Consider the following 26,258-nt stretch of genomic DNA (forward strand, 5'->3'; position numbering starts at 1 on the left):
TGAAAGTGGGAGACATATGGCAAATTGTCCCGAGCCGGATTCGAACCTGGGAGCAAACACTGGTGTAAGGGCCACCAGTTCTACCAACTGAGCTATAAATTATATTAATGTTTATTGTAATGTTTGTGAGGGGAGGACATGCCTTAAGGCCGTTGAAGTGTATACCTTGTCCATGGCTATGGTTAGAGGAAAATGAAAAGCTGTTACGTGGTTGTTTTGTTTGAGAACGTGTGCAAAGCCGATGCAGTGAGACTCCAGAATGATCTACAAAAATGTCGCTAGGATCCTGATGAGGGTGAGAAAATATGATCATCGTTTTTCACTCGCCCCACTGGCTTCCTGTCTCATTCAGGATCGAATACAAGATCTCACTACTCCCCCATAAGTGCATCCACAGGAATTTTCCTTCATACATCAAGGAACTTCTCTCCTCAAAAACCTCTGTTCCACAACCAACCATCTGCTTCGCCCCTCCTGGGATCAAACTCCGCACCATGGGGGATCGGGCTTTCTGTGCAGCTGCTCCTCACCTCTGGACTTCCCTCCCAGACCACCTGAGGGCTCCACAGGCCACTGACGCCTTCCAGAAGGGCCTGAAAAGCTTTCTATTAAACTTGTGTTTATTTAGTTTTTTTATGCCCGCTGTAGCACTTTGAGATTACTTTCAGTAATGAAAGGTGCTTTACAAATAAAAGGTATTATTACTATAAATGATAAAGCATCATTCTCTGTGACGGGCCCTCTGAGAAGGCTCAGTGGATATTGCACAGGTGTTGTGAGGCTTCTATAAGGTGTGAAAAACAGAAACACACACAGCGCTGTAACCAAACATTGTTATTTTATTATCTTAAAAAGTAACACAATCCCAGTAGGGTATCACATACACTACAACAACGGTAACACCAGAACTACACATCAAAGGGACTTTCAGATAATATAGACATTTTTAAAAAATCCCTCTTTTTATTGTTTAAATTATTTGACTAGGCATGACAGATAAACATCATTTACAGGTATGACATACCGTCACCGTTAGAAACAATGTTATTGTTGAACCGCCATTCTCAGAAACCACCGCCGATGTTAAGGGAAGACATTTTATGGACTGTCAGTGTAGAAAAGGGATGGGGGGGGGGGGTTACAGGACTGTGGCTGGAGGGAGTGAGTGGTTGATGGGAGGGCCACTGGACCAGACAGTAGCAGGAGGACGTCAGTAGGGGGCAGTGCACTCGTTAAACAGAAATGGAGGGAACCCCTGACCTCCACCAGGCAGGGGAGAATAGCCCTGGTCCACTAATGGAACCGGGACAAGAACCCAGTGTGGCTGTGCGGTATACACATGATACTCCACTGCAGTAGTTCACCAAGGATTAGTGGTACATTATCAGAAGAAGCAGAACCATTGGGGTTTGGAAATAGAGTATTTGTAGGCAGGGGGCTCCTCTAAATGTTAAAGGTGGAACAGAGACTCCACCATGACTAACAGAACGTCTTTCTGAAGTCCCAGAGGGATAAGATGGCACCACTTGTGTATGGTATCATTGTGATTGGACCTGTACTGCCTTTAATCAGAATCAGCAGTTCGTTGGCTACAATGCTAGAACCCTCAGACAGCTGAGGCGTACTGACCCATTGGTGTTTTGTTCCCCAATAAGAGTTTAGTACCTAGCATCCAGAGAAACAGCTATGGAGCAGACTGTAGGTCCTAACAGGGGTTAGAATATAAAAAAATGAACAGAACTGTGATCACACTTCAAGAACAGAAACAACCTCAACATACAGCTCCGGAAATAATTAATAGACCACTGCAGCATTATCATTTTCTCTGGTTGTACTATTTATAGGATTTTTAATTTGTATTTATTGTATTCTTTAAACTGCTGACAACATTTCTCTGTATTGGAATTCAACAGACACTGGAATGGCTGCCATACATGTAGAGATTGAGATTTAAGATGTGGAGTGGTCTCTTCATTTCTTCCGGAGTGCATGTTTGATACAGTCCACTTTGAGATGTTATTCAGAACTCCCACGGTTGATATTGAGATCACTAAAGGTGTGTGTGTGTGGGGGGGGGGGAGTTGGTTCCAGGCATTCTAAACCCTGCAAGGCTGATGTATACTAGCAGATACTCTGTGAGGGTCATGTCTGGGGGGGTTCCTGCTCATGTGGAGATGGGTGCATTCTCACTGAACTGGATATTAACTTCTTTGTGCCTTGTCATAGCGGGCTAGCTTGCATAGCTGTATGTCAGGACAGAGTGTGTTACATCCGTGAGAAAGCCTAAGGTCCTCTTTTAGTGTGTGTGTGTGGGGGGGGGGGGGGGAGTTGCAGCTGAACCACAATGCTTTCATGTAACATAAGAACAAATGTTGTTAGTGAAGAAAGGGAAACAATAGGGAGTCCAGCACTTTGATGTGTAGCATGTTAGTGTGTGTGTGTGTGTTTGCAGACATTCACAGGCTAGAGGCTGATGACAGTGTGTAGTAGAAAGGACAGGCTGTGTTTTTGCTGCTGTGGAGGTAGTTGTAGAAGAGCCAATATGACGACCACACTGGGATGACTGACAGCTCTCTGAGCCTATAGGAGGATGGGAAACAACTGACCCATAGGGCTGCAGGAGTGGTTCAAGTGAGACCAGACATTTGGAACGTGGTCTCATTGCACACCTCCCTGTGCCATTGTCAGCGGAGCCCCATTACCCTTCACTGTAGTCCCAGGCCGGGGCCCCCACATGCTTTACAGAAGGGACTAGACAGGCCGTTGCCAAAGTATGCAGGTGAAACATATTATACAAGTGAAAGCAACCTTTACTACGTCCCAAATCTCTCATCACCCTTTTTATTATGACTATTACCATGGTCCTCACTGACCACAATACATGTTAGCACCAGGAGTGAGAGCGGCTCAAGGATTTAATCCAAACAGTTTGAAGAAAAACTCAAGTAGTCATGAACTGGATAGAAATGTAAATTAATGTAAACTAAAGAAATACTGAAATCATAAACAAAGTCACATCCCTGCTTCTTGTGTAGAATACTGGTCTGGATGAGTTCTGTCTCATCTTCTCTGTTGGACGCTCTGCCCCCCCCCCCGCAAGTGCCACAACAGCTGCTCCTGAGGGACGTATACTTCTTGTGATGCGGGGAAATATTATTTTGAAATTCACTAACAAAATCCCAACTTTTCCCACAAAGAAGCATCTCACTGTTAGCTTAGCATCGCTTAGCTGTGGAGCAGGGATGATGCTGCTCCTCAGGTCCACTGTCTGCAGCCGCACACTTCCTCTCCCTGCAACTAAATATGCATAGAAGCAATTCAGTTTCAAATGTTCTGTGTGCTCGCTGTGTCGTTAAGGTGTATTTACTCCTGCTCAGGTAGAAGTGTAAACCTAGCTGCTCACAGAGGACTGTCTGCCAATGTAATAATAATAAATCACCAAAATAACAGCGTCTACTGATCAGTATACAGCCCCGGAAATAATGAGGAGACCACTGCAGCATTATCATTTGTTCTTGTTTAATTTTTTATAGGTACGTCTTTTGAGTTAAATGTTTTTTGTTTTTTAAGTATTCTATAAACTACTGGCAATTTGGAATTCAACAGACACTGGAATGGCTGCCATACATGTAGAGATAAAGTTTTAGGAAAAAAATTGGAGTGGTCTCTTCATTTGTTCCGCAGCTGTACATCAGCATAGGACCTCAGGAGCTTATATCTGAACACCACAGCGAAGTGGCTCTAAAAACAGAGAAATACTATAGTTTTGCCATATGTACAATAAGACATCAATTCATTATTAGATTCAGGTCCAATGTTAATAAATATAGGCATTTATAAAGTTTATAACAAGCTATATATAAATTCACTTACATTGTATGAGGTGAGTATATTCTGTATATTCCTCTAATTTCCTCTGTGCTGCTATAGCATGTGAATTTCTCCTCAGAAATCTATAACGTGGTTATCTACAGCGGCCCTGAGAGCTGTGCAGTTCTTTGAGCCCTCAGGGCCACCGTACTTATCTGTTCTTATAGTGGTGTGGAGAAAATGTGACCAGTGGACCCTGGCCGGCAGAGGATGGTTTTGTCCTGACAGGAGCAGGAAGCAGCTGCACCCAGTGGACCTGAGGGACAACATACCAGAGAGAGTGGAGGAAGATATGTCCCTGAACGCCTCATCCCTGGAGCTGCAGCTGACTGCACGTTCAGGCAGGTCACATGGGCATCATGGCATCCAACAGACACAGGACATTTCCAGCTTCACGAGTCATAGTAAAAAACCTTTTCTACCCCCCCCCCCCACATTTTTGATGCACTTTGGAGCAGTGGTCGAGTAGTCTTTGTTGTGGCCCCGCACCTTACAAAGTGTCTGCCAGTGGTGAGTCCAGAGAGGCGCCGACAGAGACCGGTGAGTCAGCTGGATCAGCGGCGGTGTGTGTGTGTGTACCGTCAGTAACAGGAGCAGCGCCTCTTCAGTGTGTGACATCACCAGGCACCACTAGAGGGAGACACACTGATCTGGAGCAGCTGGAATGAGAGTGGATATAACATGACCTGAGATTACATATTATGCACGCACGCAAACACAAACACACACACACACACACACACACACACACACACACACACACACACACACACACACACACACACACCCCCACAAGTACCCACGTGAAAGTGAACAACACAACAGTAGTGTGTAAACTCTAGGCTGTATAATGACATGGTCAGAGTCTGTGGCCTGGTGTGTTTGTGAGAAAGGAGATAGAGAGAGCAGTTCCCTGTTGCTCTATACGGCTCTGTTTGTATCTGAATGTGTGTGTGTGTGTGTGTGTGTGTGGGTGTGGGTGTGTGTGTGTGTGTGTGTGTGTGTGTGTGTGTTAATAGCTATAGTTCCACAGCGGGCCCGTGGCAGCACACTGGTTCAGTTCCTCAGTCTGTAGATGTAACAGTCCTTTGGGGGGGGGGGTTCATTTTCTGGCCCCTGTCCGCGGGCCTCTGGTGCCGCACCCAGGCCTTAGTTCTGCTCCTAGACACTGGTGATTGATGCAAGGCAAGCGCTAGGCTTCTGGAGTTTCTCCGGTTGGGTGCCTGCAGGTTCTGGGATGGCACGAAAGGAGAAGGGGGGGCCCGTGCCGGTAGCGATGCCGAGATGGCCGGGGCTCAGCGCCAGGTTCTGTCGACGACTGCTCTCCACTATGGAGGAGGTGTTAGAGGCCAGGCTCTCTCTCGTCCTGCAGGGACAGACACATTGAGAGGCTGTAAGCTCCACTGCTGCAGGGGCTGCACCCCCCAGGACCATTTCATTAAAGGATAGTGCATTGACGTTTCAGCCAAACTTCACACATGTATTGTTACAGCGCTGAGTCTTACTCTGCCTTGCTCTGTAGGGTTCTCTGTCTGGCTGATTAAAACCACGACGAGAAAGTGGAACACATCCTCTGTTTCACTACACTACACTACCATGTTCCTGTTAGCCTTTACTTCCTGTCTGTCTTCTTCTTCTGGGTTGTGGTCTAATCGTCATTTTAGCTTAGCTTCCTAATGGAGTGGAATGACCCGGAAGTCCCTCAGTAGCAGCCATGATAAGAGCTGTTTGAATTCTCTAGATGATAGGAAAGGAGCTCTGAAACTTCCTTTATAACCTCCTTTAGCTTAGGGAACACTATTTGCGGCTGCAACATTTAACGTGACACAACATTCGGCCGTTCACGGAAACAACCGATCGTGGCGAGAAATGCTTATTATGAAAGTTACGATGCTTATTGATGCGTTTTGAATGTTCAGCACTTTATTAACCAAAAGCAGAAATATGAACGTTACTTTTTTACTGAATTGATCAGATAAACCCTACACAGCTCAGTGTTTACTGAGCTGTGTAGGGTTTCTTAAACGTTTTAAAGCATGTTGTAATGGTGATATACAAAGTGATAGTTTAGGCATAACTAGTTTATAATAAATACATTTGTATTTATTATAAACTAGTTATATACTCTCATACGCGTTGGGATTCATCTGGATTAATACGTGTCGGCTGGATGGGGGGGGGGCAAGCATAGGTTTTTTAGGTCTTTCCTTTTTTATTTCAATTCCAACCTAATGAAGAATATATGTCTCTCTGTTGTCCACGTTCATAAAGCGTAAACAACACCATCAGAGCACGGTGCATAGTCTCTAGAGTCCTTCAGTAGTCCTGTACAGAGAACTGTAGTTCCCCACAGCAGACGCACATTAATGACATCATGAATACGTTGGATAGTGTCAGTACAGCCGGATTCTCTTGAAGCCCGGTCGTCTTTTCCTAGGTCCTTTTGAATTCTCCTATCCACTATTCCTTAACCCCGTGAACTTTCACACAGAAGTCAAGGAATAGAGCAGAGCAGAGGAGAAGACGAGAGGAGCTGATTTGTGGACAATTCAACTGCAACCCTGCTTTTCCCTTTAGTCTTTACTTCCTGTCTGTCCCTGGCCAAGCTTTTTACATTTTTTCTCTTGGGGAAGTTCAGCCATCATGAATCCACAGTTTCGAGATCTCTACAAATCTAAAAATTAACTTAAATTAAACAGATAGATAAATAATTCATTATAGAGCAAAGGACAGGAAAACGTCTGTCCCCAGCTGACAGTAAATTTAGAGGCTTTCTTTCTGTGGATTGACATGACTGCGTGTGGTCCTGTGATCAGATGACGGACCGTCAAAGGGTTGAATGACTTTTCACAGACGAAAATATCATGCAATTAATATAATTTGACAATATTAAGTCACCGACCATTGGTCAACAACTACATACGTCATTTCATCTGATAAAGGCTAAATAACTCTTTTGAAACTATAACGTGTCAAATCCATTTCCTTAGTTTGAGAATCTCCCTTTCTTATAATCTAATTGAATCAGAACAAGTACACAGTTACATTTAAACTCTGCATTTACTCTGGAATAATCTTAATGAATACTACATTCAGAATTGGTTAAATCCTATCTCTACAGTTAGGTGTGTCAGCCTTATTTCATGACCCAGATTCTGTCTGTTGAAAAATGACTTACAATACTGACTGCGCAGTAAGACATGCTTATTTCAAGCAAAATGATCATTACTGGTCTAAAAAACTATTCAGCGGATGGTCAAACTTAACAATGACTGAAATGATTTCTAGTGATGGAAAACGAGAGTAATATCTGCCTGCATTGTAACAGCCAGAAGAGTGTAAGTGTGTGTGCAGTGTGTATGTCCTGCTGTTACCGTGGGGAGTTGAATCCACTGTCCACAGTGACGGAGCTGGAGTCCATGCTGTCGAGGCGCGCCGAGTGGGCTGACTGCTGGTTCTGACTGGGCTCTGGAAGGGTTTCTTTGACACCAGGGAAGGTGAGTGTTCTTTCAAACCTCCTTTGTAGATCCCGCTCCTTCTCCCTCTCCAACAGCCACTGCATGGTCCCCGCCCCCCCGCCTCCCATCCCAGCAACCCCTCCTCCAGCCTTCTCGGCCTCTCCTCGACTTTTAGTCCCGCCCTCCTCTAGTTCATCATCGTCTGAGACATTGTAGTAGTCGAAGGAGGCTTCTGCAGCACTGGTAGTGGGTTCAATCCCCTGTAGGGGGGCGGACGGTGTGGCCACCAGAGGTTTGGGGGCATCATAGGCATCCTGGGAATCAAGAGCATCGCAGGACGAGGACAAAGTAGAGGAGGCGAGGGCCGGGGTTTTCCTCAGTGAGCTGTAGCCGGGCAGGGGGAGGCTGGGGGGGGGTTTGAAGAGAGTGTCTTTACTAAAGATCTCCTTACGTTTCTCCTGACCCGAGGAGGCACTGTGGGGAGGTCTGCCGTTAGGAAGAGGGGGGTCAGGGAGGGAGAGGGGTATTGGGGGCAGACTACCACCCTTAGGACCCAACTTTGACAAGTCCTCCTTATGTTCCAGGGGATGGGGTGTCTGTCTGTCACTCTGTCTGTCAGAGCTGCCTAGCTTCAGTCCATCATGGCTGCTCTTGCCCAGGGTCCCCAGGGGGTTTGCTGCTGTGAGAGCCGTCTCCGAGGACCCTGAACACTGGAAGTAATCGTCAGGCGGGAGGGTGCAGGGCAGGAGTTTGGGTGAGTATGCAGGCAGGCTGTCCCTGCTCTTACTCTTCTCTAAACTCCTGCCACCATCCAACCCCAGAGAATCTGCAGGCAGTTTATTCGAGGGTGGGGTGGCACGAGAGTAGTGAGAAGTGCTCTGATTGGCTCGCAGTGTGCCATCGTCAGTATAGTACCGGCTCCGCTCGTCGTAGTAATCCGGCGGGCCAATCAACCCAGCTCCGAGAGGTCCTTTAGAATTGTCCATGGACCTGGAACGCTCCTTGGCCTTGTCGCTGCGCTCGTTTCTGGATTTCCTCTCCTGGGTGTGGGAGTGTGAGCGGTGGACTTTGGAGTGGTGGGCTGAAGGACCATGGCTCGGCTCTGGGAAAGGCATCTCTGTGCGCCGCTTGGCAAGTTCCCCGGACACATCCCACTCCGGCGTGACAGGCAGGTGGGAGGATTCCAGGATGTTGGGGTTGCTGTGTGCCAGGTGGAGGCGGGCCCGTTGCCGATCCATGGCCAGGGCGTGTTCCCTCGGCGACCGAGCCAGGGAGGATGAGTAGGCTCTGTAGTCCCGCTCCAGCTCCAGGTCGCTCGGCTCACCGCGAGACGCCCTCGTCTTGCTATGCGAGCGACTGAGTTTGGTCTGAGACTGCTTCCTATGTCTCCCTCCACTTCTCCTACTCCTGGAGCTCTGATTGGCTGACGACGCTTTGCTCCTCTGAGCACGCTCTTCCTCGAGGCGCTTCATGACGGCTGTGTGCCGGGCGAGGTTCTCCACAGTGAGGTCAGGGTTGATTCTGCGGATGATCTCCATCTCCACATGGCGGGGCAGCTGACTGGGCGTCTCCTCGTCGCGCAGCGGCCACTCTTCGGGCGGGAACTGTGCAGAGAAGGTGGCCAGCTGCTTGGTCTTATCCTTTTTAAAGCTTAGACGGAACAGCTTCAAACCAAATTTCCGACTCCCTGTCCCACTACCTCCACCTGCTGTTTTCTCTATCTCTCCTCCTCCTCCCCCCCCTCCCCCACCCCGGTGCTTTGTGAGCGTGTCCGTCTTGAAGGGAAACCCAAGGGTGCTGCGACTCTGCGACTTCTCTGCGTTGCCCCCTGCTGGCTGAGGAGGGGTTTGCGGGGAATGGGGAGACGAGTACGCCTCCCGGTGATCTTTGGGAGATCGGCGCTGCAGGGTGGTGTGGTGGCTAGGGGGGTCGTCTCCACGGTAACTGTTGTTGTGAAAAGGATCTCCACCTCCACCCCCACTGTGGTTCTGGCTGGACTTTTGATGAGTTCGATCTCGTACAGCTCCAGAGGTTGAGGGCGTGATGGTGCCCGAGAGGGGGGAGGTGCACTGCGTCTGCTGATGCTGCTGGTTCTGGTGCTGCTGCTGCTGCTGCTGCTGGTTCTGGTGCTGCTGCTGCTGGTTCTGATGCTGCTGCTGCTGCTGGTTCTGGTGCTGCTGCTGCTGCTGCTGGTTCTGGTGCTGCTGCTGTTGGTGGCGGTCAGCCGATCGCTCGTCTAAGTGGTACCACTTGGAACTGGTTCGGATTAGGCTTGGCGTGATGAAGTACGTTTGGGGGGTTACGATAAAATATCCGTCGGTGGTTGGGTAGATCTTCCGCTCACGGACCAGCATGCTTAGCGTGTGGTGCAGAACCTCCTCTGTTGGTGTGGGAACACCTGAGGAAAATGAGAGACAGGAAGCAGTTAGATCAGGTCCACATCCTGTCAGTATGCTCAAGAAACCACCTTCAGGAGGTCTTCATGAGGAAAGCTATTTTGTATGAAATCATTTCCACACCTCTACAATCAAAGTAAGATGTGCTCATAATGCTAAGCTAAAACCATGGAACAATATCCAAACTTTTCTTCACCGAGCCTGGGCTCCCTGCAAGTCCCTTGGACAAAGTGCTTGCTTTTTAAATATGTTTTTCCAGAACAGAATAAATAGGAACATATATAATACCAAATACAATTGGAAGAATTCTTATTATTGGAGCAATTTAATAAAAAAGTACTTGAACCATGTCTTGGTGTGTCATTTAGTGTGGACAAAAAGCAACAAAAACAGTATCCTCATACATACAGTACGGTAAAAGTTCAAACTGCATTTCCAGAAATAAATAATAAATAAATACTGAGACAGGGCGTCTTGGCAACCAGATCAAAAATATTTGGCCTTCTAAAACTCAGCTCACAATTTTCATTCCCTACACAATAAAGCCATTAACTTGTAGAACCAAGTGCAACAACAACCGTCTCTAACCAGTCATCAAGTCCCGCCCCTCTGCTCTGAGTGACAGCGTTCTCTCTGTGATGCTGCTTCTCACCTCTGATGATGTTTTCTTTGTATAAATACTCAACTTTGTTAGTGATATTTGCCTTTTTCAACCTTCATTATACCACACTGTAGGGGAGAGTGGGGTAAGATGAGCCAGTGGGTAAGTAGACCCACCCACTTTATCTAAGGACACATTTTTTGTCATGTGACCATAAATTCAGCACCCATCATGTCTATCCGGCTGTGATGGAGAGAGGCACAGGTAAAGTGGTAAAAGTGTTTTTTACAATAAACCATGTTCTGCTCGTCAAAGTAAAGCTTCAACATGTCAGGTATAATTATTTCTGTCAAAGCTAATGTATCCAGCTCTGAAAATGTGTCTTATACATGTTGGTTATTTAGCAAGGAGTAAAACCATGTGAATCATTTAGCTAAAGATTAGCATGAAGGGCTAAGATAGACTGTGGGGCAAAGTGAAACAGCAGTTCAACTTAACCCCCAATGAGGCACTGAAGTTAAGTCTCTGTATTATAAAATGCTATTTCAATGTAGTTTTACAACTGATTAGCTTTCATGTTTGAAACAATGTAGAAACAACACAATTCTGTACCCCACAGCTGGAGAGAGAAGGTTTTAGTTTTACTTATGCTCAGGTTTAAACCTGAGAAAGTCAATTGGTCAATTTACCCCCAGATGGCTCAATTGATCCCTTGACTCGGATCAATTGACTAGATGGACTTTTTTTTTGAGAAGTCACATTGGCATGGCCCTTTGTGATAGATGCAATATTTTCGTTTTTGATTAACAGAGGACACCCTGAAGTAAAGGTTGTTGTTGTAATTTGACTTCTATCTTATTTGTCCTTGCCTACAGGACAACATAAGTACAAATTGGCTCATCTTAACCCACTCTCCCCTATGATACTGTAATATTCACTACTCCACCCAGTATGACACTACATGAACTATATACGAAAACTTGAATACCAGTTTTCAAGAAAACACTCATAGCAGTTCACAAAGACAACAGGAGAGATGTCTCTAAGATCTAGGAGTACGACCTGTTGAGGCCTAAACGGCTGTTTCTGCGATTGTTTCTGACTGGTGTGGGCATCCACTGAACTTAAATCCCACACAAACACGTGTAACAATGCCTGGACTGCAAACAAACAAAGCCACTTCCACAATAAAGTCTTTCGGCTGTAATGTTTTGAGCCTCCAGTCCTCGTCCTCTAACAGTGGCTGCATTCACGTCCAGATATTGCTTTATACCTCCTCCAATCTTCTTGTCTTTCCTGCTCTCCCCTTTCTCCTTCCTCCAATAACCTTTCTCTCCCTCTGCCTCTCTTCTCAGTATACCATGCTCTCTCTCCCCCTGTCATTCCCGAGGTATTACTGACGGTTACATCATAGCAGCCTCTCAGCCCAGGCAGAATGATGCAACGCAGTGCAGACAGACAGACTGCGCACATCGCTCCTCCGTCCCCTTTCCTCTCCATCTTGTACATGAGAAGCCTGAGCAAGAGAAAGGGTGGTGGAGACACAAGCTGTATGTGGTGGAGTTAGAACAGGCTAATCATTACATGCTAACGCTCGCACAAATACACATCAAAACGTGTGGTATTATACAGGTCCCTCTCTGGCCTCAGGGAAACCAGCCGTCGCCTTTTAATGAGGAGGCTAATGCCCCTTTCCCACCAAACCAGTTCCAGTTCTAGCTTTGTGCTTTTCTGGTTCCCAACTTTGCTCAGCGCTACAGCTTTAGAACTTTTATTTGCCGTACTCACCATGAACTGTTATTGATCATATTAATTTTGCCCCCCTCCGACGTAATCGTGGTTGGTTCTTGCTGGGCAACCGAGTGGGGCCAGCTAAGAATCGGTTTTCTGTGCTAAGAGCCGACCCCGCTGCGGTGGAAACAGGAAGAGCTTAATGAGGCTCTGGCCAGGGACCGGCCCTGGAACCGGTTTAGTGGAAAAGGGCCCTTAGTTGAAAGTGAAAGTTCTGGAGGGTTCTAAGTCCAGACTGGTTGGTCGATACAAAAACAGTCGCTATTTTAACTGCCTGTCAAACTGACACTGAGTTCACTCATAAATGTTGCTATGTCTTAAATGCTGAATAAGTACAACGGTTCAGGGTGGAGGAAGGAGGTAGGTATGTCTACGATGATTGATGTATATAATGACAGAGAAAAGGACAGAGGAAGTGATTTTCCAACACTTTATTAGCACTTATTAATTTATTGGGGCCTAAAAGATGCACCACCAGATCATAATTCCTCTATTTGTATTTATAAAATAACCAAGCTATTAATAATAAAAAAACACAATAAGCAGATAAGTAAACCATAGTAAAAAGTAACAGTTTATTAGTTGTTTTTCTTTAAATAGTGACCATATAAAATTAAGGTAGCTGGAACTCTATGCCAATTGTAAATAAATTGAGAGATAAATAAAAATAAACGTGAATTGCAGGATTGTATAATAATACACTAATAGCACCATCCAAAATGACTTCCCTCCACCAGTCACACTGATGGTGGAAGATCTGACCGCCTTTCTTTTTAACACTTCGTCAAAGTAATATAACGATGGGCCGAGTTTGAGTTATTATTCTGATTGAGTAGGGATAGTGATCATAGACTGGTTTGTAGTTATTATAGTTAGAGATTTATAATATAGTTAGTTATATTTATTGAAATGGCAGGCCTCTGTGAAAACTGATTCCTATTATCCTTGCTTTACGACACAAGCCCTTATGTAATAACGTATCACTATAAGCACGCTGAATCATGTGTCCGTTTGTTTGGGACGAGAGCCAACACTGAGAGAAACCAACATTTCAGAGTGCATCACAACAACACAGGTTGTTATATCTGCAAAATGTAATTTCATTCAAAAACAATGTTGTTTGAAACAAACAATGGCAAATCCCAATTTCTTATCCACCACCCAACTGATAGGAAATCCTGTTCAACTAATTATCCATAAGATCTGATCCCCTCTTGTATGTGCTGTATGCGTTTAGTTTTTTAGTTTTCTCTTTAACTCTAATGAATCAGAGAGCTCCAAAGCTTTCTTTTCTCTTACCTGCTCAAAGACACAGTCTATCATCTCTTAAAACTAAATTAACTGAAGAAATATGGAGTTCATTTATGAGAGAGGCTGTCCACAGTACAACCCTACCCTGTTCCTAAAGTGTCCCTCAGTAATATGTGTGTAATAGTTGCCAGCAGAGTGAACCCGGAAATGTTGAGTACCCCAAAGTTTGATGTTAGAAATGTACAGTAGGGGTCACCAGCTCACAGAAACTGCCAGAAGCTCACTTGCCTATGTTGGGCAATTAGAATTATAGCCAATGTAAATAATAGCTATAAAATGAGTTGGCCGATTAGGACAATTTTGGAGTGGTTTTGATGATGCGGAGGCCATTTCTGACATTTTCAGTATAAAAATGGCAGTTTTAACCAGAAAAGTGGCCATATCTGTACTCTCGTTGGGCTGATTTCGACTACCATAGGATATAGAGAAGACAAAATGAGAGTTCTTATTTGTACAGTTTGTCTCACGGTGCAGTTCCTTACCGTCTTTATTTGTCCATCTTTGTTGTTTCATTTGCTCTTTTTACTGCACTTTGAGCGTACAGTTTTATTATTATTATTACTGTTACTATTAGTAATATGTTTATTGTAGTACATCTTTTGTAACTCTGGCACAAGAATAAATAAAGTCTTATCTTATCTCAATTTTGCCAGATGTTGGTGTGTGTGCTGGTGTGTTGGTGTGTGTCAGTATGTGAGCTGGAGTTACCTGGGAAACATGTCTGCAGGTGTTCGGTGAGGGCCTCCTGAGTGACAGCCTTGTGAGCAGAGTTCATAGCAGAGATAGCCAATAGCAACACTTCTCCCAGAGGGATGAACTGTGATTGGCTGATGGGGGACATACTGATGGGTGACACATCACCTGTGAAAAGAGAGAAATCAGTCAATTTGAGGATACTGGATACAAATGTTCAGAGAATGAAGGTGTAATAAGACAGAAACCCTCATCATCACCTGAAATTAACCAACGACAAACACTCAAATAATTATAATAAATCATATAGTTTAAAGCAAACTAGTATGTGTCTTCAGAGTGAACCATATGCCACTTAACACAGCTGAACCCCTCCCCATGCAGGGACACGTGTGCTCTGGATTTAACTGAGACAGAAACCCCACAGAATCTCTGTGTTGTTCAAAATCATTCATGAAAAGTTTAGTTTAGTTTATTTGTTTAAAGTGTCGTGGACAGTCCACATAATCAACCGTCAGAAAAATCTGTAAATAGGGCAGCTTCAGCCAACACTGCTCATTTCCAGCTGTTGTCCCCGGCCAGATGATAATAGACACCCTTAAAATGACAATACATCAACAGCATTAGCTTACATGAAGTAGACAGAGGCGAAAGGATGAAGAGAACAATAAACTACAAGCAACACATGTTACTACATACATGTCACATATAGCACATCACAATCACATAACAGACACAAGGGGCAACATCCATGATCACAACATATAACACACACGCCATATTGAACACAGGCTAGTGTGTGCAGGTGTAGTTCTCCGTGAAAAAGCAGGGTGTTATTCAGTCTCTCATACTTTGTGATTTCCTTGTCTGTCTCAGATCAGAGCCCTCCCCACTGAAGAAGCACATCTTTAGAAACAGGTCACTAACACTGTCTCTTTTTCTAAAACACCTGGTCAGCGGAGTTAGTCGGTCAAACTCCAATATGTGTGCTGAAGGAACATGTCCAACTGTGATGTTTTCAGGAAGTTTGGATGACAATGTGAGCCGGACCCCCCTCCATCCCGCTCTCCAGGGCTCGGCCTCTGCACAGCACAAGCTGCCTGCTGCCCTTCATACCACAGGACAGGGGGGCTCATACGCACATACTCAAGAGGCATTCTGGAGACTGTGTGGGGAGAGTAATGTAGGACATGCACATGTTTTCTATGTACACAAATGAAGGAATACTGGGATAATGTATGGATTGTGCTGAGGCGGATTTTGGGTTATGAGGTCCCAAAGACAGTTGTTGAGGACAATGAAACAATCAGGATTTAAAAATGAACTCTTTAAATGGACGCTACTTTTGTTTGTATTGTAGTTTATGCAACTAATACATTTTTAAAAAAGAAAGAAAGGCTGGGAACCAGTTCTGAGATGCCATGTTAACGTCAGTCAACATTACGATTTGTGTGAGTATTCTGACGCCGTTATAAAGTGCACTACAAAGACCTTCCGGAAAAGCCCCCACACATAAAAAGACGAGCACCTTGAAAGAAAGCATACTGAAGAAACTAGGTAAAGACCCACAGCGACATACTCATTAAACAGTTTCAGGAAAAAAGCGCAGTCCATCAAATCCTGAGGAAGCATTTGCAGAGTGTAATAGTTTTAGGCAACACACACACACACACACACACACAGTCTGTGAGTGTGGTGAACTTCAGAATCGATGATAATGTTTATTATTCATTCATACCAAAATGGAATAGACAAAACCGCTCTGAGCCATCACTCATCATCCTAATCATGACACACTGTCATTGAAGGAATAAATGCTATTCCTAGCTTCAAGAACCTTTCACCGGACTCAGGTGAGCTGGGTGTGAAACCCTGAAGAGCATGTGTGATGGTAACCCTGAGCAAATGAAGACTGTGAGGTCCAGATGAAAACACTTAATGTTTGAACGGCAAAAACAACGTGAAACATAAATCCCTAGAATAAACAATAGCAATACAAATCAACTCTATTATTCTTATTACTGTTAGGATTCAAATGACTTTTTGTTGTATGCTGTTGGCAATAAACATCTGAAGTGCCACGCTATTCCAACAATGCAAAATACATCATACTTAAGATTAATCGAATCTGGCCCTTCTGAACTTTTTTCTGGCCCACAAGAGGTTGCCTGCAAATCGAAATGGCATATGTGTAATAGCATAAATAAAACTAATGTCTGAATCACACTAAATCCGGCGATGCGGCGAAAACGCAGGTTTCTCCATTCATTTGAATGAGGCCCGTTGTTTTGCATGCTGCACTCTGAGCCACAGGCAAAACAAAATGAGTTTTGCATGAGGACTGTAATTTGCCTGTGCATTTGGCCTCATCAAATGCGTCTGGAAGGTTCGCGGGCCACAGACAGTACAACAGCTTCAAGATGTCTCTCTCCAAGCCAAAGAAACGTAAAGTTGATTCGGAGAATCGTCAATTCCAGAATGAATGAACTGACAAATATTTATTTACTTTGCCAGCAACAAGTAATAAACCGGTGTGTTTATTGTGCAATGAATGTATATCTGTGATGAAAGAATACAACGTAAAGCGACACTATAACTCAAATCACGGCTCGTTTTCTGCCAGTTTTCCCGCGGGCTCAGAGGAACGGAGAGGAAAGTACAGGGACTGCTAGCATCGTTTGAACGGAGTCAAGTGGCTTTTAGTCACTCTTGCACGGAACAAGACAGAGTTACGATAGCATCCCTGCGAGGAGCCTGGACACTAGCCAGACAGAAGAGGACCTTTACCGACGTGGAGACCGTTAAAGAGTGCATGCTTGCTGTCATTGATGAAGTGGTTATTGACCAAAAAGTCAGCATTCAGCTTCAGCATTCCAATTGAGGTATTGCAGTTTGATCGTGACCCATTTTGTATCAAGCCTGATGCAGACTTCTGTGTAAAAGTAAAAGAAGTACTGTGTTGCATTGATGAGAGCCTCTTTCAGATGGAGCTGGTTGATGTGCAGTCTTCCTTTGCTTTAAAACAGCTCCTGCAGTCTGAGGGTGTGGTAGACTTTTGGTCTAACCATGTTAGCCAGTATCAGTACCCCACAATGAGGAAGGTGGCCTTGTTTATACTGACAATGTTTGGATCTACCTATACTTGTGAGTCTAGCTTTTCTCATATGAATACCCTCAAAACAAGGGCACGTTGCCCCATGACCAATGAGAAGTTGCATGAGTGTCTCAGGATTGCTCTTACCACTTATGAGCCAAACTATGCTGAAATGGCTAAATCAAGGCATTTCTCTCACTGACTCAAACAGGCTAAACATGACAGAAGTCTGCGGTATGCTGATCTGTTTTTATGGCCATTCATGTTATGGTCATTCAAACAAGCCTACTCACTGCTTTGCAAACTGTAAAAATGTTTCCAAGACATGAATGTTATTGTGAGTCTGATGGCTATTGTTCTCCTATGTTCTATTTGCATTCAGCATTACATTTTATGGATGTGTGTTGTTTTCAAAGCACCTTATGTATGCTTGGAAGTGTTGAGGATATTATAAACAGGGCTACTTACTGTTAATGTGACGAGTACCGTTTTATGATGTTCATCTTGTTTTGTAGTGGACATGGAACCTCATGTCTCGATAGTTGTAAAGATGCAACATTGTGCACTTTTGTGTTGAGCCTTGTAACCATAGCTTTCCTACTTCTTTTGTATGGACTGGTTGCTTTCTGCAATGATTTATGGTGACACAATTAAAGTGAAAAAAAGGGATGCACGTGTTCTAGTAGTTAATTTAATGTATTAGCCTAGTATCTATTAACACTACTGGAAGTAAGATTTATTTGTAGTGATTCCTTGACAAAATATTGTGTGGCCCACAAACCCCCTGTGATTTTCCTATTTGGCCCACTTGCTAATGCAGTTGTAAAGCCCTGGCCTACATTATATGAGGGTTAGCTTTACTTGCTAATGGCTGCTAAAGAAATGAAAACACAGAGAGCTATGTGAGAAACAAAAAGCCTCTGAAAACTATGAGAGAAGCAGGGGACCTCACAATGGAAGTAGACCAGGAGACCAGGTGTCCCGCTTTGTGCGGGAATATACAGCATTTGAATCATTTGTCCCACACATTTAGCCGGTGTTCCACATTTGATTGGCAATTGTCCATTTAAAACTTGGCTTTTATCCAAAGCTGTTCAGAAAACACGAGAGGGCTCTCACCATTAGCTGTGTCAGCTGCCAATCAACCAACAGAGACATATATTTACTCATGGTTGTACCCATCGAGGGCGACTCCCAGAGAGGTTTTGTGAGATTCACACAGAGGTGAATAGGTTTTGGAGTGACACTTCCCCGAAACTCACTGGAAACGCCTGGCTCATAGAGAAAATATCGATCTGTGGATTTATCCTTCCTGAAACCAAAAGAGGATGAGGTAACAGCAGCTGAAGTAATAAACTTTAGCACACTGTGCAGCACTCGCTCCCACAGGTCAGTAGCTCTGCTAATTTCTCCAGACTTAGGAGATCACAAGAGAAAACAAGAATATAAAACAAATTTTAAACAAATATGTTTAATTCTTTCACTTGCATAGTTTGTGCAAACAATGAAACATAGTCAAGCGTTGGTATTAATATTTATAAGCTAATAGTTTCAGTAGAAATGTTTATTTGTAAGGGTTGGATAGACATTATATTTATATTCAATCTAAACTAGCTCTTAGTAACACAGTAACATGTCCCGCATTGTCCCGCACAAACATACTCTTTGAGTATGACCAGACCCTACAAACACTGTGTGGGGGGGGGGGATGTGTGTTGTAAAGAGCAGCTGGATGAGTGGCTATTTTGTTGTTACACTGGAGGAGAAGCAACCTGCTGCTCTACAGGGGCTAACACTGGAACTGAGAGGGAAGCTTTCCACTGTCCGGCCAATTGTGCTATAGATGGATAACATGACCAATGATTTGACCCCCAGGTTCACAGAAAGTGCAGTAACTGCTCTCAGCCTTTGTGTGACCTTAAACAGCTCTACAGGTAATGCACAGCCAAAGTGCAGAAAAGACTATTCACACTGTTTCTCTCTCCAATTACTGGGTGAGCAGACGAGCAGCAGAGTCCTGGGTGTTCTGGAGGTTATTGAGGAGGGGATGGGGGACCATGGAGGATGCTGCTGTAGTAGTGGATTCTAGGGCTGCATAATATATCGGAAATATATCACCATCACAATATCAATATCCACAATAGACAGAGCGCTCAAACTGCGATAAACGATAGCCTATTCCATGTGCCAAGCATTCACGCTCTGCATGTTAAGATATCTGACCAATCACATGAAGCCTTATTGCTCTAGATGTCGACCCCCCCCCCATTAAGTCACGCTATATCTCTCCTTGTTAGTATGCAACTTAAATAATGCTGTTAAGAAGAAAACACTTATATTACAATATAAATTCATGGGTGCAGGCAGTTCTGTGATTCTCTAGAACAGGTTGCCAGGAAATGTTCTAAAGGGGAGAATTAAGATGTTTTGTCAAATTGATTTATAAAATGATAAAAACTTTATTACAAAAACATTGATTGAATTGTTGGATTGGAATTAATGTCTCCAGTTTCTGCATTCTGTCTGGGGTTGTGTTGGCAGTGAATCCAAAGCAGAAAGACATTAACAATGTATTTTAAATAGTTGTTTAAATATTAGAACTGATATTGTCATCGCAATATTCAGCAGTATTACCGCATAGCCGGGGTTTTCCTGATATGGTGCAGCCCTACTGGATTCTGGATGTGATGAAGACATGGATGAAGGTTTGGGCGGCAGAGAGGGAGAGCAATGGGCCGATACGAGCTTTGTTTTTAGGCTTGGAAAAGGCGGTTCTTGTGATCTGGCTGATGTGGTTCCAAAGGTGAGGTTGCTGTCAAAGAAGACTCCAAGGTTGTGGAGTTGTTGGGAGGGAGACAGTGGAGCAGAGGTTGCGCTAGACTTTTTCATTGTCCGTCATTTTGACGGGCAGGGTCGTAAAAAATCCGTCATTGTCCATTATTATCTGTCATTGTATTTTAACTTTTAAATGGTTATATTAGGCCTAAGCCATAATGCTTATATTTAATAGCCTCAATTGTTTTTTATTGACTTATTGTCATAAAAAAAATAATTCACAGAACAAGCGTGTTTTAATAATAATTATTTATTATGCATTTCTTTTCTGACGATCAGAACTTTTTCAGCTGTGAAAACATAGCGGCTGTGCCTTAGAACGATGGGCTATTTTAGCCGAACGAAGTCAATTATAGTGAAAATACAAACAGCTCAAGCAGCTCAAACTTTCCTTCTTGGCCGCATGGATTTGAACAGTGCGCTTGCCTGCGTGTAATCAAAAGTGTCAATGGATTCTGCTGCCGAGGCGATTGACATTAAATGCTGCGCCTTTGCCTCCGACAGACGACTTCTCGTGGCGGTTTTTATTTTATTTTGAAGGCTGAACCCCCGCTCAGCTGCAACACTAGACACTGGGATAACCAGCGCCACCTCAGCCAACGCTCTAAAATCGGGAAACATTTCCCCTAGCGAAGTGATGAGCAGCCGACAGGAGCCCCTGAACGAGGGATTTCCCGACCCTGCCAGCACTCTCTTCATCGGGAGAAAATCCCTCTGCATGCGGTACAGGAGACAGCGAAGTGACACAAACGACTCAATGCATCTCTTTTAAATAGCAAAATTACGCCCACATGCTTTCTGCAGATGATTGAGAAGGGGAAACAGCCCACTGAAACAGGTAGATAGCCTACACTACTGCAGCCATAGGCTACATCTCAGACTGTGCTAATGGCACAGACCGCTAATGGTTTTAAATCGGAGCATGGCTTTGAGTGCGATGGAGCTGAACTTGCGCAGCTGGCTACAATGTATCGACCCCAGTGGAGTTATCGATGGTGGGGCAGAAGCTATGATTGGTTTAGGTGAAGGATTTGGGAACGATGATGATCATATCAGATGGTTCACAGTTTAGTTTGAGGAAGTTAGATTGCATCCAAGAAATATAAATAAATAAGCCCTTTGTTTGTGGAGATTATGCTCTTCACCCAGACGCCAGTGGTCAGCCTGTAAGGTTTACATCCTCGCTAACAAGTTTACAAATGCATAACTGCTGCTTTATTAATGCTTAGTGTCAGCATTACTCTTTCAGAACACCTCACATTAAACACACTCAGAACACTTGCGCTGCACAGAGGGAAAGACTTCCGGTCACACAGCCGAGCTACGAGTGTGAGAGCAAACACCGATGAATTAGAGGGGAAACCGGGTGGACCTGACTTCTTGTGCCATAATGTTGTAGAACTCTCTTTTTCGAAAGTAAATTGAATGTGTCGGACAGTGTATAGTCACCTCTGAGGAGCGTTGTCACCGTGTTAACAAACGAAACCTGTCCCCTCGGAGTGACAGTGTGTGTAAGATAGAGTTAGATACGTATCATGCCAAAAAAATACCTATATTAAAGGAGGTCAATTACTTTGGTTTTATTTTATAACTTAGTAGACAATCTGCTTCTCAGTCTCCAACCGCATGGTATCTGCAAACAAATGATGCCCATCGAATTATTTCACCACATGTATTTAAATTACCCTAGTAATAAAAAAAATTAAAGAAGATTTCTCATAATCATCTTCAGCATGACATCATCCAATAGTACCTTGAGATAATGTAACCTTTATGTTTTACAAGCAAAACAGTCAAACATTTTCTGCCACTACAGGCTCTCCAACAAAATAACCTTTGCAGTCATGGGAGTTTGTCTTTGCAGTCGGCTTCTTATTAGGATTACGGTTTTGTTCATCGGATATGATTACTGCACGCTGAAGTATCTGTGGTGTCTCCTCCTTTTCCGAACAAATGGACCCATTAAGTAAAGCGCATAAAAACCACAGACTGTATGGTAGAAACAAGCCGGCTTAAAACCAATGCCAAGTTTCTTGTCCGATGCCGATTTTAAGAATAACAATTTGGCCCGATGTTTTAATGTGATTTTTTTTCCACTGTTGTTATTCTACTCTCAAAATAGTTTCAGTTTCAAAGGCTGAGCAAGTTCATTATTATAACATCACAGTACGCTGTTTAGAAAGTATGCAGCCTCCCCGGGTCACCTGCAGCTCTGCCCGCTGTGAGGGGACCGGTGAGCAGAGCAAAACGCACGTTTAGAATTACACTTATCACACTTATCTATTTTATCCAGCTCTGAATCTACCTAAACTAGTCACACATATATTTACTCTTTACTGTCGGATCACTCGTTACTGATCAGCGAGCTGCATGAGACGGACGGGCTGTCAGGGAGAGAGGGAGACAGGGAGAGAGGAAAAGAGAGCGCTCCGGTTATTATTCCCGTGTTATTATCCAAAGTTACTGTACACTTTGGAATAAGCTAATTGCGGATCTCTGGGTGAAACAGTGAAACAGTCCCAGACTGCCGACATGTTGTGTTTTGGTTTTTCTTTCTTTTTATATATACGGACTACGGGTGCCGCAGATGTTATGATGGAGCGAAAAGCAACAAAAGCATCAGCGACTGACATATTGAAAACATAATATAGGCGGCAACAGAAATCCTATCTCAGGAAATGGAATCAAGCTATACATAGAACAGTTCTGATAAAGGTATTTGCTCAGTTATATATCCTATATTAGGATAATAATAATAATAATAATAATAATAATAATAATAATAATAATAATAATAATAATAATTCCTTAATTCGAGAATACCAAACCGAAATGGTAGCAGCACTGTTGTTATGTCATTGAAATTGACAATGAAGACCTGGAAACAACAAGAACAGGGTTAACCCTGACCCAAAATATATTGATTTAAAGGCTACTCAAAGCATATGGTAAACGTTTACACTTTCATAGTCTAAATTGAAGGCCATGACAGCAAGCTAGCCAGCCAGTAAAAATGAGGAGCTGCCCACTGTATTTGGTGTGGTTTGTGACTTCTTCAGTGGCTTACACAGGTAGGTTACATGAAACACGAGTCAAACTCTTAACAACAACGCAGTTTTCTCACTGTTTGTATAATAAAAATGAAATAATTGACCAACTTGTTCTGTGATTAGCTGCTGCAGCAAGTTAAGCAAAGTTAAATGCTACTTCTAATGAAACTTTTAGCAGGGGTAAACGTTAAGAGTGATTCAAATATGTTTTAGTGAGAGCCGTATTATCACGGCTCTCAGAGCTCTGTGTCACTGAGCAGCAGTGTGCTGTTGGACTTTACTGAGCTGCTGTAAAACAGAGGAAACTGTTAAGCTATAACTGAACATGCTAGGATTGAATGTGAAACTTTCACATAACCTACATCTGGTCAAAATAACAGTTACTTTGCTGTTTTGCCGTATAACTTTAAAATGGCCAAAAGATCTAAAGTGGGTCATGTTGTTTGATGGTTTCCTCACTTTGGAATTGTTTTAAACGTCAATTGTTTTTAGTACTGTATATTGTAATATTGTAAAAGCTGCAAAGAGACATTGGTTGTGAAACATTCAACGTTTTCCAGTTAAAAATCACAGTATTTTCCCTTTTAACACAATATATAGCTCCGACTATGGGTCTCTGTGGGCTTGCATAACACACCTGTTCCTGTGTGATGCAGCCTTCCTCTGAAATATACCTTATGATATCATTTTTGTAAATAAAGCAATTATACTTCAACATCCACGTGTCTCCTACGTTTTTCATACTGTGGTGGGAGATTAATCAACATCCTGATATACAAATTTCTATATGGCCCTTTAGTTTAGTTCTAATCGTCATAGTGTTTGCTTGTCCTCTCACTCCCCTGTCTCTTCAACAGTCTGCCCCCACAGCTGTGTATTCGTATGACCCTGATAGTTGATTCAGCTTGCCCAAACATTCATTAAACAATCTCTTCTTCAGATAATAACAGTGTCAGAGCTGCCAGTGTCAGAGAGCAGTACGGACATCTCCTCATGTGGATATCCCCATGCTGGGAACAGAGTTCTGAAATGTTATCATATGTTGATTATTCTCTTAGGAAAAGTTCAAAATGAGCTAGAGATCTTGAGATGTATCACTTTGTTGCTGCAGCAAATGTCCGTTTACTTCTCCGGCTGTAACTTCCAATAAATCTTCAGAGTCAGTGTGACATCACTCCCAGCTCTCCAGTGTCCTCCTTGTGTTTGGAGTCCTCACTCCAAAGGTTTCCTCACACACCCTTCCTACCTATGTTTATGTTAATACAATACATTTTTTGTAAGGTTGTACTTATACAAAAAAATAAGGGTGTTTTTAGTATTCATGAAATAGGAATCCACAGACCGTAGTAGTTAACGTAATTATTATGATGTGTCTATTTTCACTTGGGTATCCATACCAAGTTCGGTCACTGTATTATCCCAGATTAGGTTTTCTGCAGTTCAATGTAGTCCTGGCCTTACCGAGAATCTGCTACTCAGTAATTGGGTGGGGGGGTCTAAGTACATCTATTGCCTTACAGCCACTACACAACACAGGACAGGTAGTATTTCTGTGTTGATTATCTGGTAACAATACCAAGAAATCACAGAAAGAGTAAGGAAGTAAGTGATGATAAGCGATACCTAAACATTCACCTTCACATAAATACCTATCTATCCAACACAGAATCTCACATGATGGTAAAAGCATTGCTGACTATGGACACCGTAGTGCATTTTTTTTGCCATGCTTTATACAATCTGGTGTAAATACCCAAATGGTCTACAGACACCTGAGTGCAAACAGCTTCTGCCTGAGTAAAATATCACTTTAAGTTAATGAAATAAGATTCAGGTTGTAGGCTAAACAAACCCGAATGAACAACCACAACTTCTGCTACTAGCAACGTCATCCTTACCAGCTGCTGGGGTTTATGCAATTCTGCTGCTTTACTCTTGTTACTACTACTACTACTACTTTTACCATGACTACTACTGGCTGCTCCTACACCGAGTGACCCGAGTCAGCCTGGCAGCAAGCTCTCAGACATAGACAGATGGTAGTACGTCATTAGACATGTCACCAGTGGAGTGAAAGCATCAACTGTTGAGTTTTACTGTTCGTTTTCAGCTTCAACATTAGTATTCTTGATCCAGTCATGGGAATGAAATCACAGAATTGGAGGTAAAGAAGAGCCATTTTGTGGCAGCAGTCGTTAGCATACAGCCCTGCTCCCTACATTACTACTACACTGTAGACAGAGAGAGAGAGATACTGTATGGAGAGAGATTAGGAGAGAATGTGATGCAGAGGAAAGGATGAAAGAGAGGAGCAGCTGTGTGAAGCAGAGAAAGAGAGAAAGAAAGAGTAATAGAGGGATCATGTCGGAACATTGATCGTCCATGTCTCTCTCACTGCAGTGGTAGTAAACAATCGGCCAGCCTCCTTTGTCCATAGCACTAAACCACACCCCCTCCTTTTGTCATGCACTCCCTCCCTTCTCCTCTCTCCCAATATTCCTCTTACTTTATATAAACCTGTATTATCTCTCTCTACTACAGTATACCTGCATGTACCTTTGTCCCACTGTTTATAGCTCTGCCTGCCTGTCTCTCTCTCCCCCTTTCTGAAGAGCTGTGACGCTGAGCTGCAAATGCTAACTAGCAGCTGCTGCTAACAAGCTAGCTAATGAAACAGACAGACAGACAGACAGACGGACAGACGGACGGACAGAGAGTGTGCTGGCAGATTCAAACCTTGGCTGATAGTGGTCCACTCTTGTAGAAGAATGGAGTCCAGGTAGAGCTAGTATAGCTTCTGATGATAGCGCAGCTCTCTCTCTTTCCCTCTTTCTCTCTCACACACAAACTAGCTCATCCTCCTCTCTCACACACATTGTGCTCCTCCCCCTCCCCTCTCACTCACACACACACACACACAGGCGTCGTTCTCCTCTGTTCTCACGCGCGCACGCATTCACACACACTCAGCCCCCTTCACTCTTTTCCCACTCACACACACAAATGGGCATTCAGTCAAGGGCTTCCCACAATCCCTTGCGCCACACAAAGACAAGGGGGTGTGACCAATCACACACTGCCTCACTCTCCACCCGTGCTCCCCCCACCTCACTATGTGATGCCCACCGACATACAAGCTTGTGGGCGGGCTGCCAAAAG

At 43.8% G+C, this 26,258-nt stretch overlaps 1 protein-coding gene across 2 annotated transcripts in view; it reads right to left on the reverse strand.

The window, feature by feature from the left end:
• Nucleotides 1-819: 819 nt before the first annotated feature.
• LOC134860017 (storkhead-box protein 2-like) overlaps nucleotides 820-26,258 on the reverse strand; it is a 49,542-nt gene continuing 24,103 nt past the window's right edge. Inside the window, exons 1-4 of one of the 2 annotated variants that reach the window (XM_063876844.1) lie at nucleotides 25,836-26,094; nucleotides 14,136-14,288; nucleotides 7,245-9,726; nucleotides 820-5,236 (exon numbers count right to left, since the gene is read on the reverse strand). In XM_063876844.1, coding sequence (XP_063732914.1) covers nucleotides 5,032-5,236; nucleotides 7,245-9,726; nucleotides 14,136-14,268 — 2,820 coding nt within the window. In that variant the 5' untranslated portion in view covers nucleotides 14,269-14,288; nucleotides 25,836-26,094 and the 3' untranslated portion in view covers nucleotides 820-5,031. Of the gene's footprint in view, nucleotides 5,237-7,244; nucleotides 9,727-14,135; nucleotides 14,289-25,835; nucleotides 26,095-26,258 lie in introns of those variants that run through there. The other variant, XM_063876843.1, reaches the window with a different exon arrangement.

The sequence above is a fragment of the Eleginops maclovinus genome, chromosome 23, assembly GCF_036324505.1.
Source record: "Eleginops maclovinus isolate JMC-PN-2008 ecotype Puerto Natales chromosome 23, JC_Emac_rtc_rv5, whole genome shotgun sequence".
NCBI lineage: Eukaryota > Metazoa > Chordata > Actinopteri > Perciformes > Eleginopidae > Eleginops > Eleginops maclovinus.